Source organism: Bombus affinis, chromosome 6, assembly GCF_024516045.1.
Source record: "Bombus affinis isolate iyBomAffi1 chromosome 6, iyBomAffi1.2, whole genome shotgun sequence".
Classification (NCBI taxonomy): domain Eukaryota; kingdom Metazoa; phylum Arthropoda; class Insecta; order Hymenoptera; family Apidae; genus Bombus; species Bombus affinis.
In genome coordinates this window covers 15,547,474-15,558,230 of record NC_066349.1, presented here as the reverse complement: position 1 = coordinate 15,558,230, position 10,757 = coordinate 15,547,474, and the positions used below count along the sequence as shown (strand labels likewise).

Here is a 10,757-nt window from a genome sequence, read left to right as displayed (position 1 = left end):
AATTTACCGCATCGCACAATATTTATGAATCCAAAAGGGGTAGATATAAATGTTTATTTATTTTCAGACATATATATATATATATAATACAAAAAGTAATATTATACATTCAATAAAATATATTATTTATACTTCATTTAAAGTGAAAACCATGAAAATTTCTACAAAACAAAGAGAATATTGGGTCAAATCAGTACTTGGAATATCATAATAATAACAAAATTCATCAATAAAAAATCTTTCGAATATATAGGAGATAATTAAACTAATAACATTGTAATTACTATTTCTCAAACCGACCAACATAATCATTAGCAATTGGAGAGTAATAGTTACATTCAAGAACAACTGATGCCTTCGTATTTGGTTTTCTTTTTGCCTTGGTTGTAGATGAAAAAATATTGGCAAAATGCTCAAAGAAAATATTGTGAGCCAAACTTTTTCAGTAATCCTATATCCTTGTAAGATACCAGCAGTGAATAATGCCATTGATATAACATCAACGATCATAGAGTACCAATTGTAGAAGATCCTTAAATACTTTGCTACACTGGTTGCTGATGTAAGAAATGGAGCTCCTGGAAACAATATTGCTAAAGATAATATGCTCTATACCTCACATAGATATTATGAGTGCTGCTATTCGCTATGTTTTATAGCGTGAACTAGTTGTTTTTAAACATTGAAGTTGTAAATGTTTTTCTTTCTAGATCTAATGTTCTTAGAATAATTATGAAAAAGTTAAGTTTTCTGACTGTTTACCTACGTTTATATCAGTTTCCAGAAGTTTACAGGAAAAGACAAAAAAGATGTGAAAAGTAACAATTTTTAATTTTTGAATATGATATATAAATGAATAATCAATAATTTTGTTATGATATAAAAGTAAATGCACAGTTGGAACTTGTGAGAAATAATGTAATTAATGGATACTTTTAGCTCTTAACAAAAATAAATATTTCATTATTCATTTCATTTTCCATTTAATGAAATTTCTATGAAACAATTAATATTTAGATAATATTGTATATTTCAAAGCAAAACTAATTGATAATCACTATTTGAATTAGGGAATAGAAGTTTGTTATAAATGAGAAAAAGTTTAAATTTTATCCATATTATTTATACTTCTTTAAATTATTACAAAAATTTATATAATTTCTGGATGAAAGCTATAGTACATAATTGAATTTTATTATTATGTAAGTAATAAATATAGAAAAACAGAAAAAACGCTATTTATAATACTGTAATAAGCAAAATTAAGAAATTATAAGCATGCAAAACAAATAAAGTTATCTATCTACCATACTAATTCTCATAATGTTCAACTATATACATACTTATGCAAACTATGTGGCAACTAAAGGGATATGTTATAGGATATTATGTATCTATTATAGGATGACACTTTTTGGGATCACTCTTTATATTTTACATTTCGTTTAAAAACAAGTGCATTGAATTATGTTATTATTTCCCACCTGTTCCAACAAAGTTGAAATTTTGATAAAATGATAAATTGAGAGTACTGTTTCTTCTTTTGGAGCTTTACACTTAAAAATTAAGTACAATACCCTTATGTAGTTTCATACCAACTAATCCTCTGAATGACCCCCACTAACATATAAGACGTACTTTTAGGGGGCCCTGTACAGATAACACTGCTTTAAAAATATACTAGGCAAATATCAAGATGCAAAATATAGTCAATTATCAGAAGATACATTCTTACCAAACCTGAGTAATCCCAGTATGGAGTGTGAAAGCAGAATTTGAAAGGCATGAAATGACCAGGTGCTTGTTTTATCGTACTTATTACTGAAAGTTCTCATGCAAGCAACTGTCACGAAGAATTTCGCTAAATGTGCTAGGATGCTGCTTGGACAGATCATGGCTACCTTTTATTCACACACACTGTACTTTTTGGCTTAATTAATTTAAGATCGCGTAATATGTTGAAGTTGACGAAAACTTCCATGCGATTACAATTAAAATACGTTGTTACGAACAAGTATCTTTATGTTTTATTGACAAGGTAAACACTAATTCTTTTACAATTTGTTTGATATTAGAGTGAGGTTATGTATTCTTGGATCTGTAATAAACAAACTTTATCTCTTAACGACTGATCTACATTCTACATTATGCGAGTTATATTTATGTTTCTGAATTTGCTCAACTTTGTTAAAACACAATCCTCGGCATAGATAGCAGCACGAACATCGTATTCTCTTTAGATAGCTCAATATACATGTGTACATATATGTAGGTATCTTGTTTATGTCTCCAAATGGTTTTGCCACATATTTTAATTAACACAATACATCTGAAATTTAATAGATTTAGTACATTTAATTTAATAATTTAATTAGAAATTTGGATTGATTAGAAATTCGTCTTTCCAAATATTCTATTCAATTTTCAATATAAAATCTATACAAAAATATGATTGAAAATTGATGACTCTATCCTTGAGGGTTAATAAAGAAAGGTATCATACTCGTAACTCATGAAAGTAAGTATTAGTATAATGACATTTAAGCTTATATATATATGTATATTTTAGCAATTTACAAATGACATATAAGAACATTATGTACATTTTACATATAACGTGAATAAAAAATGAGAATCATAAATATGATTAGAAGAATATCAGTGCAAATAGCTATAATTATACTTGCGTATGAAAGGAAGTATCAAGGATTGAATTGGCAAATAACTGTTGGCGTTGGATCAAGAAGTTTTTTAAGCAAACACAAGGAAAGAAGTTTTTGCGCAAAAAAGGAAAGAGGAAGGATATGCTAGAGGTTAACGTCTTTCCTTCGTTCAGAACGACAATATGACTAATAAGAATGAGTACATCACTGATACGTGTTGTCACTTCTACCAAAAATTTTGCAGCAGTACTGCAGTATTTTTACCCTTGACAACTTGTCGTGTAATCGCGCTAAACGTTCGTGCGCGGACGACGTGAAATCATTACACTACTCTAAACCTTATGCGAACTTCATACTATTGAAAATTTTTATTTTATTGTTTATATCAATGATTTACAAATAAGGTTTTTTAATGAATCGCAAAGATGTAATTCATTTAATCCACATTTTTTTATTTTTTAACATTCCAAATGAGAAATATTGATTTCGTATGCAACATATTTTTGTGTATGTGTGAACAAAATCATCCAAATATATTTCCTTAATTTATTAAACTTCTTATTTTTCCATTTCTTATAAATTTCTTATATATCTCGTAAAAGTACACGATAGTGATTAAACATGATATTTATAAATTATAACTGTTAATATTTGATTTAAAACGGTACATACTTCATTTATGAATCCCTAACTATTATTAAGTAAGTGCTGCCATCTATCGAGTGAAGATTCGAAGGTATTTGTCAGATCAAAATCGCTCTTATGACAAATACTAATTGACAAAGTTGCTAATTGCGTTTTACACTTATATCAAAATGATTGTACACACAAATTCTAATATCTTAAATGTATATTATTCTCATAAAAGCTATTTATTCACATATGTGATACTTTTGTTTAATTAAATAATCACATTTTCGATCTTATGGAATACACAAATTTCTAAAATTTACGAAAACTAAATACATAGTACCAGTAATAATTCTTACTTAGTATATGACATTTAGTATTAAACGAAGATTTATTTTAGCTGTGTCAATGTATGTGTTTATTTTGGAATTAAAGAATGATCGATATGATAGCAAAAATCTTATTTACAAATAGCCATATTTATCTTTTGAATTACAAAAAAGTAGCAATATTATTTAACAAATATTACTTTTTAGTGCAGCGCATTAATAGGGAGATTAATCCTAATAACCGTCATGACAATCCTAGCACAATTTTCCAATGTGATTTTATTATCACTCTTTGGCAAACAGCGTCACGAACCGTATGATGATGTATTTTGTCAAACGTTTTTACACGATAACGAAACCTTTACACCAACAGGACGGTTACACCTTGAAACAACGAAATAGCCTCTCGTATTCTCCAATGTTTACGGGATATTTTCTTATAATTAGATAACCATTCTCCCTTCCCCTGCACGCCTATGCAGGTAACTACTAAAAATAGAATTTTGCGATATTTTTACATTGGATGCTAGAAATGCTATTTTAAAATGTAACCGCATAACTCCTTGTGAAATGAACTATAATTTAATTTATAAACCGATATTGAGAAAAATTGTCGCGATTTATTACGATTTTCGACAAGGAAAAGATGGAAAGGATTCTCTTCTACAAATATTGTATAAGAAAATAAACTCTTTTAACGACTTTCATTTTTCTTATGTAATGACTTTCCGATTACCTTAATTTCCTGATATTTTCTAACTTTAATTTTCTCCTTATTTGCAGTGCTATTGCAGCATTTTAATTACATTCTACGTATTCAGAGTCTTATTTCCTTGTTTTGTCAGAGATCAGTCATTACCTAACGATCAAAATTACAACGCTGTTGCAACGAGGTTACGCGACGGAAGGAACGCGACGGGGAAATTACTGCTCTTGTTTTCAGTTTACCAATGTCAACGATGCGTATCTATGTATTTGGGTTTCCTCCTTCTGCGTATACTTTATTGTTCATCACGATGCATTATTTAATACACCATAATTACATTACACAAAGTCGAAAGAAAAAAGAGAGACTGTCCTTCGTATTATAATTCATTATTTCAATTTTATTACTAAAAAAAATTCTAACGAATATTGATAAATTCCTCAAGAAAAGTTTCCTTATGAAATATTTATGCAACACAGTGGGGTCGAAATTCTCCGAATAACTTTACATCCTAACCTTTTATATGCTTACGATCGTTACCAGTGAATTGCGGATATTAAAATTGTTAAATGTCCGGTAATTTGCATATTCGGTTATTATATATATATACGTATAAAATTTGTATGCATATATTATATAAAATATATTGAAATCCCATTAGCACTGTAACGAGACAGAGCTATTGTTAAAGAAATGGATCTGAAAACATATACGTGTATGTATGTAGAAGTTACAAGACATTTATTGGAAGCATACCCCTCACAAAAATTACCGAAGTACTTGTACAGCTTATTATTGAATATATTAATAAATCAGAGTATGTATTGAGATCACTTTTAGCACTAATTGTATGCTCAAGACTAGATATTATTTGTAACGTATACTAATGTTAGCACTAATTGTATGCTCAAGACTAGATATTATTTGTAACGTATACTAATGTTTTACTAAGAGTATATTTGCAATAAACGTCTTGTAACTTTTATATACGTTTTCAGATTGATTTCAAATTTTATTAGTATAATCACGATAGTCGTGTCTCGTTACAGTGCTAACGAAATTTTAAAAAATTGTGTATATTGCACGTAATATACTCATAGAAAAAAATCTCTGCTAAGCTTCCGAATAGTTTTGCGAGTCACTATATGTATGACGTATGCAAGTTACTTACGTAGGATCGAGATCAAAGATACACAAGAAGCTAGTTATTAATAAAATTTGCAATTTAGGCGATAATTTAGACCTTTGACCACGGACGAGCAGGTAGAATTGCAGGATACGAACTTCTGGAACATTTTAAAGCGTTTAAATTCATCGAGCTTGAGAAAGTATGGCAAAGAAGTTTATTATCATATTCTAAAACAACCTACAAACATTGAAACATGTTGTACACATCGATTCCTAGATTTCACGAAATTGCGTTAGAATTTAGCCTTGCGCATCAGTAAGGATGGTATATCGATTTATGCATCGATGCAAGCCATTTCCAAATCGATACGTCGGTGCGAGTATTCACTAACCTGCATCATGAAACCTAGCAGTCGATGCGTGCGGTGCAATACCTATGTTTCAGCGTATGCTAGGTCGCTTTACCGCCATTATCAAATTAGCAGGAAAGGTCTGTTTTAGATTTCGTATTTTTTCAATTTCAAAATACAGATACAGGCGATTTTAGCAAAATTAACGTTGACTTCTAACGAGATATAATTTATTATATCTATTATATGATATAACAGGTTGGTAGTTTTAGCGTTAAAGAACTTTGTATTTTTCAACTTCGCGTCCCAAGTGCATCGTCATACTTTCGTCATAATACAAGATAGGAACGTCACGTAGTAGAGCTCCTAGAATCTAAAGATAGTCTCGTGTTAAAAAATGAATTGTTTCGGTATCATTCTTACTCTTTACGTATCCGTATAATATGATGACGACAGTGAGATTGCACGATTGATTGGTCTCTAGATATCACAAATACGAATGATGTCACATTTTATCTTACGAAGCTTAGCGATCTAGATGTCCACCATTTCCATTGGCAAAGATAACAGAACCAATTTTTATTTCGCAAAAATAGATGATATACGCGTAAAGTAGAGATATGGAAATTATCAGTTTGTTCCAGAAGCGAACTGATTATCGGGAAATTTGGAAAAATTTCCGATAATGTTAGTGATAGTGTTAGTGATAAGAGTTACCAGTTACTTTTAAGGTATTTGTAGCGCGAGAATAGCCCTCCAAAATAAAGTCTGAGATTCTCCTTCTAGAAAGAAATTTCTATACGCGTACTGTTTATGATTTTAGGTGACCCTCAGTTTATGGCTCGGACGCACATCTGCCTTATCTGGTAAAGTCCGAATTTTCTATCTCCCAAGTTGTAAATTTTACGATGCGGACCTCATCAAGAGGCTGATTAACACCCTAAGTGATCGATGAATCCGCTCTAAAGTAAACATCTGGTATCAATCGAAAACACCAGAGGATATGCGCACACGAGGGTGAGAAGGAAAACCCCAGGACGCGGAGTTAGTACATAAGGATCAGCCAAGGCTTCTTCAGAGAGTGTAAAACAAGTCTTCAAACAGTTCACCGTACAGTCATACTCTTCGCGTTATACTAAACAGTGAAAATAAATACACTAAATATCACATTACTCTGCATCTTTAATCTCCTTCCACTTTGAGCGTTAATAGCGTTCACGGTTCGCGATATCAACCGATCAGTTGCATCCTGACTAATCGCTAATTAATTGAGAATTTGCATTACGTACTGGTGTACGTTTGTACAAACAATTCAGAAATGGACAGAACGTTAACTTTATGTTATAACGTATACCGCAAATAAAACGGTGAAATCACCGATATGTAACTTTTTAACAACTTTGTGAGAATGGCTTTTCCACGATTAATGAAAAAATCAATTTCGCAGCGGCTTACTATAGCAGCTACATGTTAAAACTTTTAACTTTGAGGGTGAATATCTCCATTTCGGTAAGGCTAGACTTTCTGAGCAATCAATCGTGTGCTAAATATTATATTATATTATCAATATTTCAAAGAAGTTACAAGAAAGTCAGCCTATGGTATAAAATCTTAAATAACCGACGATCGTTTCGTCAACTGCCATTTCGCCGATATCGTCCTTTGCTGACAATTATTATACCTATGTTATCGCGCTGAAACTCTTAAAAAGATTTTTGGTTATGTTACGAAACTCAACATTTTTCCATCAACTCGCCAACCAATTTTTTCTATATAAAGACTGACCTCGTTTAGTTTCCAAAATATTCGCGGGAAACTGCCGCTACTGCATTATTGAATTCTGCCTATAGTTGTGCGTCTGTGGCAACGTATATATTAGCAAGCGTGTGCAGCGTCATTCTACAATCCTCCTATAGTTTCGCTAGTTATCGTTAATTATGCATCTTTATCTGCATATCGCATAAAAAAATAAAATGGAACGATAAAAGTTGCTTCAGCTAACTGTCATTTTATTGATCAATACAAAGTAAAGAAAGATAGACATTTACAAAAAAGCAGTTACCCCGAATCTCGATAATTTTTTAATAAATGCGTTCTCAAAATCACCATCCTGAATTGTGTTCCAAAGGTCTTAATAGGGTGTCTGTATAGTAGATGCGTGGACGGTTGGAGAACAGCTCTGCGTCACTACTTACATCCCCACCCCTTCTTTTCGCAGAGCTCTCCCCACCCATGCACCTTTTCCTCTTTATCTTTTTTATGCACGAAACTGAATATGTAGATAAAGATGCATAATCGACGATAACATACGACGGTTTCTACCGTTTTTGTCAGCAAAAGACGATATCGATGAAGTGGCTATCGGTGGTATTACTTCCAGACATCAGTTTATCAACGCCGGAAAAGGTATTCATTTTTGCTCGAATGGAGCTCTATCGCGTATTGAAGAGACACGACTGCGGAACCCTGGCTTGTTAGCAATTTAGTCGATGCTGGTGCCGCACGATTCAGGTTTAATTAAGGAAGTAAAAAAGAAAGAAACACGAGGAGGAAAAGTTATAATGTCGAAAGTGGGTCGGATCTTGAAACTTTGTTGACCTAGACACGCAGCATTGTCCCATCTCTGATATTTAAAAAATCCTAGATGTAATGTTATCGGTTATTGATATACTATTTGACAGACTAGCTGTTTCTCCGCTTGTTGCATACAGTCATTCTAAGTTTTCTTTTTACCCGTTATCAACGATATTTCGTTACAATCATTAACGCAAGATATATTCTTCTTCCTTCTATCTTTGACGTCTAGTTTTTGAGCTGTTTAATTTTAATATCACATATTTTGTATTTTCGTTGCAGAAGTATATTTTTACAGATTGGATCACGAAAATAGAATATTTTAATATCCGATGATATCCAGAGGTGGGCAACATCGCGTCAGATAAAAGACGGTCTTCGAAAGTTTTAAATTGTAAAACAGCTTCCGTAAAGTTCTCTTTGGTCGCGGGAAAGAATTGCTTCGTCTCTAATGAAACAATTAAGGAGAAATTTAATGAATTCTGCTTTCGGATTTTAAATACTACGTGAAATCGTTGACTTTATTGGCTAATGTCTGGTTCAATGCGCTCGTTACAGAGAAAATCCGAGGAGAGACAAGGTGAAAATTTCTTTCGAGTTTCTCATTGTCAGATGTCTCCCATCCATTCCATTCAGAGATATACCTGTGTCGTGTTCTCTCTTCCACTTGTGATTTCGCTGAATGTGATTTCGTCGATCTCCATGATATTTCCTGTTTTGACTTATAAATATACGTATAAATTATGTTTAAATTTCCAATTGTTCGAGCACTTCTATTTATTACTTGAATACCTTGATACTTGAGAATTCGGGAAATCAAAAATTCGAGTGCTCGCGTACTTGAAATTTGAAAATCGACACTCGAGCGTTTGGCTTAGTCGGGTATCTTGGCACTCGAGAACTCGAATATTCCGGTCCTTTAAAATACCAGAAAGCGAAGCACTCAGAAGCTCGACTTCGTTGTCTGTGTCAAATACGAGATTTCGTATAATCTTTGAGTAATTCGTTCGAGAATTACAAGCGGTTCCTTTAAATAACAGCTTCTGGCCTTGGATAGATCTAGCGCATCATAAATTTTGCGCGAATCGCATAAATAATTTGTCGAAATGAATGAACGTAGCTTGTACGGTATACTTAAATATCTACTAGCGACCTTGTACATAGAGAAAGAAAAAGAAACAATCAGGAATGCGTTTCTATCCGAAATGCGTATAAATAAAAACATTTAATCCGCCGAGTAGAAACTGGCTTTGCAAAATTGTTGGCACGGTAGGCTGTTCCGATTATGTCACAAATTAGAAAATTTGCAATTTCTCTCGAAAATTGAGCAAGATAGCATTATCAAATTTAATCTTGTTTGGATTAACTTAAGCGTATAAGAACCTTCGATAGTAAAAAATTGTTTGCTTTGATACAGAAATACGAAACCTGCGCCACGATATCTGGATTAACGTATCGCGTGATGTAGATACAAGATCGATATCCAAGTAGCGATAGCCATGTAATGCATTTTCTCACGGGGTGTGCCGATCGATGTATCCCGTCCGAATCAGTCCTTCCCATCGTGTTATTTTGTTCCGCGTATCCACGACAATTGCTGCGAAAACAAATAAAATAGAGAAACGGTGTATGATCGACGTCGAAAATTTCTCTTTTAAAATTGGACCATTGTCTCTTTTAAAATTACCCGAATTGGGATTGTGTAACTTGCTCAGACCGCAAAAACAAAAAAACGATCCATAAGTCGCGTATCGACCCCCGATCGGTAACAATTTATCATCGACGATAATGCAGGAAAACAGGAAACGATATCGTCGCCAGATACGAGTCGTGGATTTCAAGTAATAATCCGCCCCTTTTATCCGATGTATTTCACATCGAGCTCGCGTTTCTTTTTTCGAAAAAAGAATTAGCTCGGTATTGTGATAAATACTCGACACGGCAGACTTCCGGATATGTGGAAGCGGTGAAACGACAAAAGCATAAGGGTGGAGGGAACGCTTACCTGTCGGGTGTATACGCATGGAAAAGTGCATTTGGGTGTAGAAACCGGAGATAAAGGAAGTGACGGTAAACCAGTCACATATACACAAACAAGTACACAAGCGAGAAAAAGGGTAGAGTCTGAAAAGTACGTGTGCTGGTAGTATCGTTTACATGCGGTGAGAACATGTTCTGCCCTATAAGACGAAGAGAAAACACAAGGTAGTGGTTTCCATTCAGGTACTTTAATAAACATGTACAGTTGAACGTATTCTGTTGAACGTATTATTATTATTTAACGATATATATATATGTATATTATACATATATACATAGGTAAATACATATGTATATACATATATATCATCTCTTGAACACGGGCGGACTCGTAGAG

At 32.9% G+C, this 10,757-nt stretch overlaps 1 protein-coding gene and 1 long non-coding RNA gene across 4 annotated transcripts; one reads left to right on the top strand and one right to left on the bottom strand.

Annotated features, from left to right (window-relative positions):
- Positions 1–40: 40 nt before the first annotated feature.
- LOC126917087 (uncharacterized) lies at positions 41–3,166 on the bottom strand. 3 transcript variants are annotated; one of them, XM_050723545.1, is made up of 3 exons: positions 2,928–3,166; positions 1,736–2,329; positions 41–578 (listed from the first exon to the last, which is right to left on the bottom strand). In XM_050723545.1, exons 2-3 carry the CDS (start codon positions 1,893–1,895, stop codon positions 127–129), a joined length of 612 nt encoding a protein of 203 aa, XP_050579502.1. In that variant the 5' UTR covers positions 1,896–2,329; positions 2,928–3,166; the 3' UTR covers positions 41–126. The 3 variants fall into 3 exon arrangements, with proteins under 3 accessions (XP_050579502.1, XP_050579501.1, XP_050579503.1); XM_050723546.1 differs by lacking the exon at positions 2,928–3,166 and adding an exon at positions 1,596–1,650 and having other exon boundaries at positions 368–578; positions 1,736–2,658; XM_050723544.1 differs by lacking the exon at positions 2,928–3,166 and having other exon boundaries at positions 1,736–2,389.
- Positions 2,389–4,327, top strand: LOC126917101 (uncharacterized). The gene is made up of 2 exons (XR_007710860.1): positions 2,389–2,518; positions 2,652–4,327. It is a non-coding gene; the product is annotated as an uncharacterized LOC126917101 (long non-coding RNA).
- Positions 4,328–10,757: the final 6,430 nt, after the last annotated feature.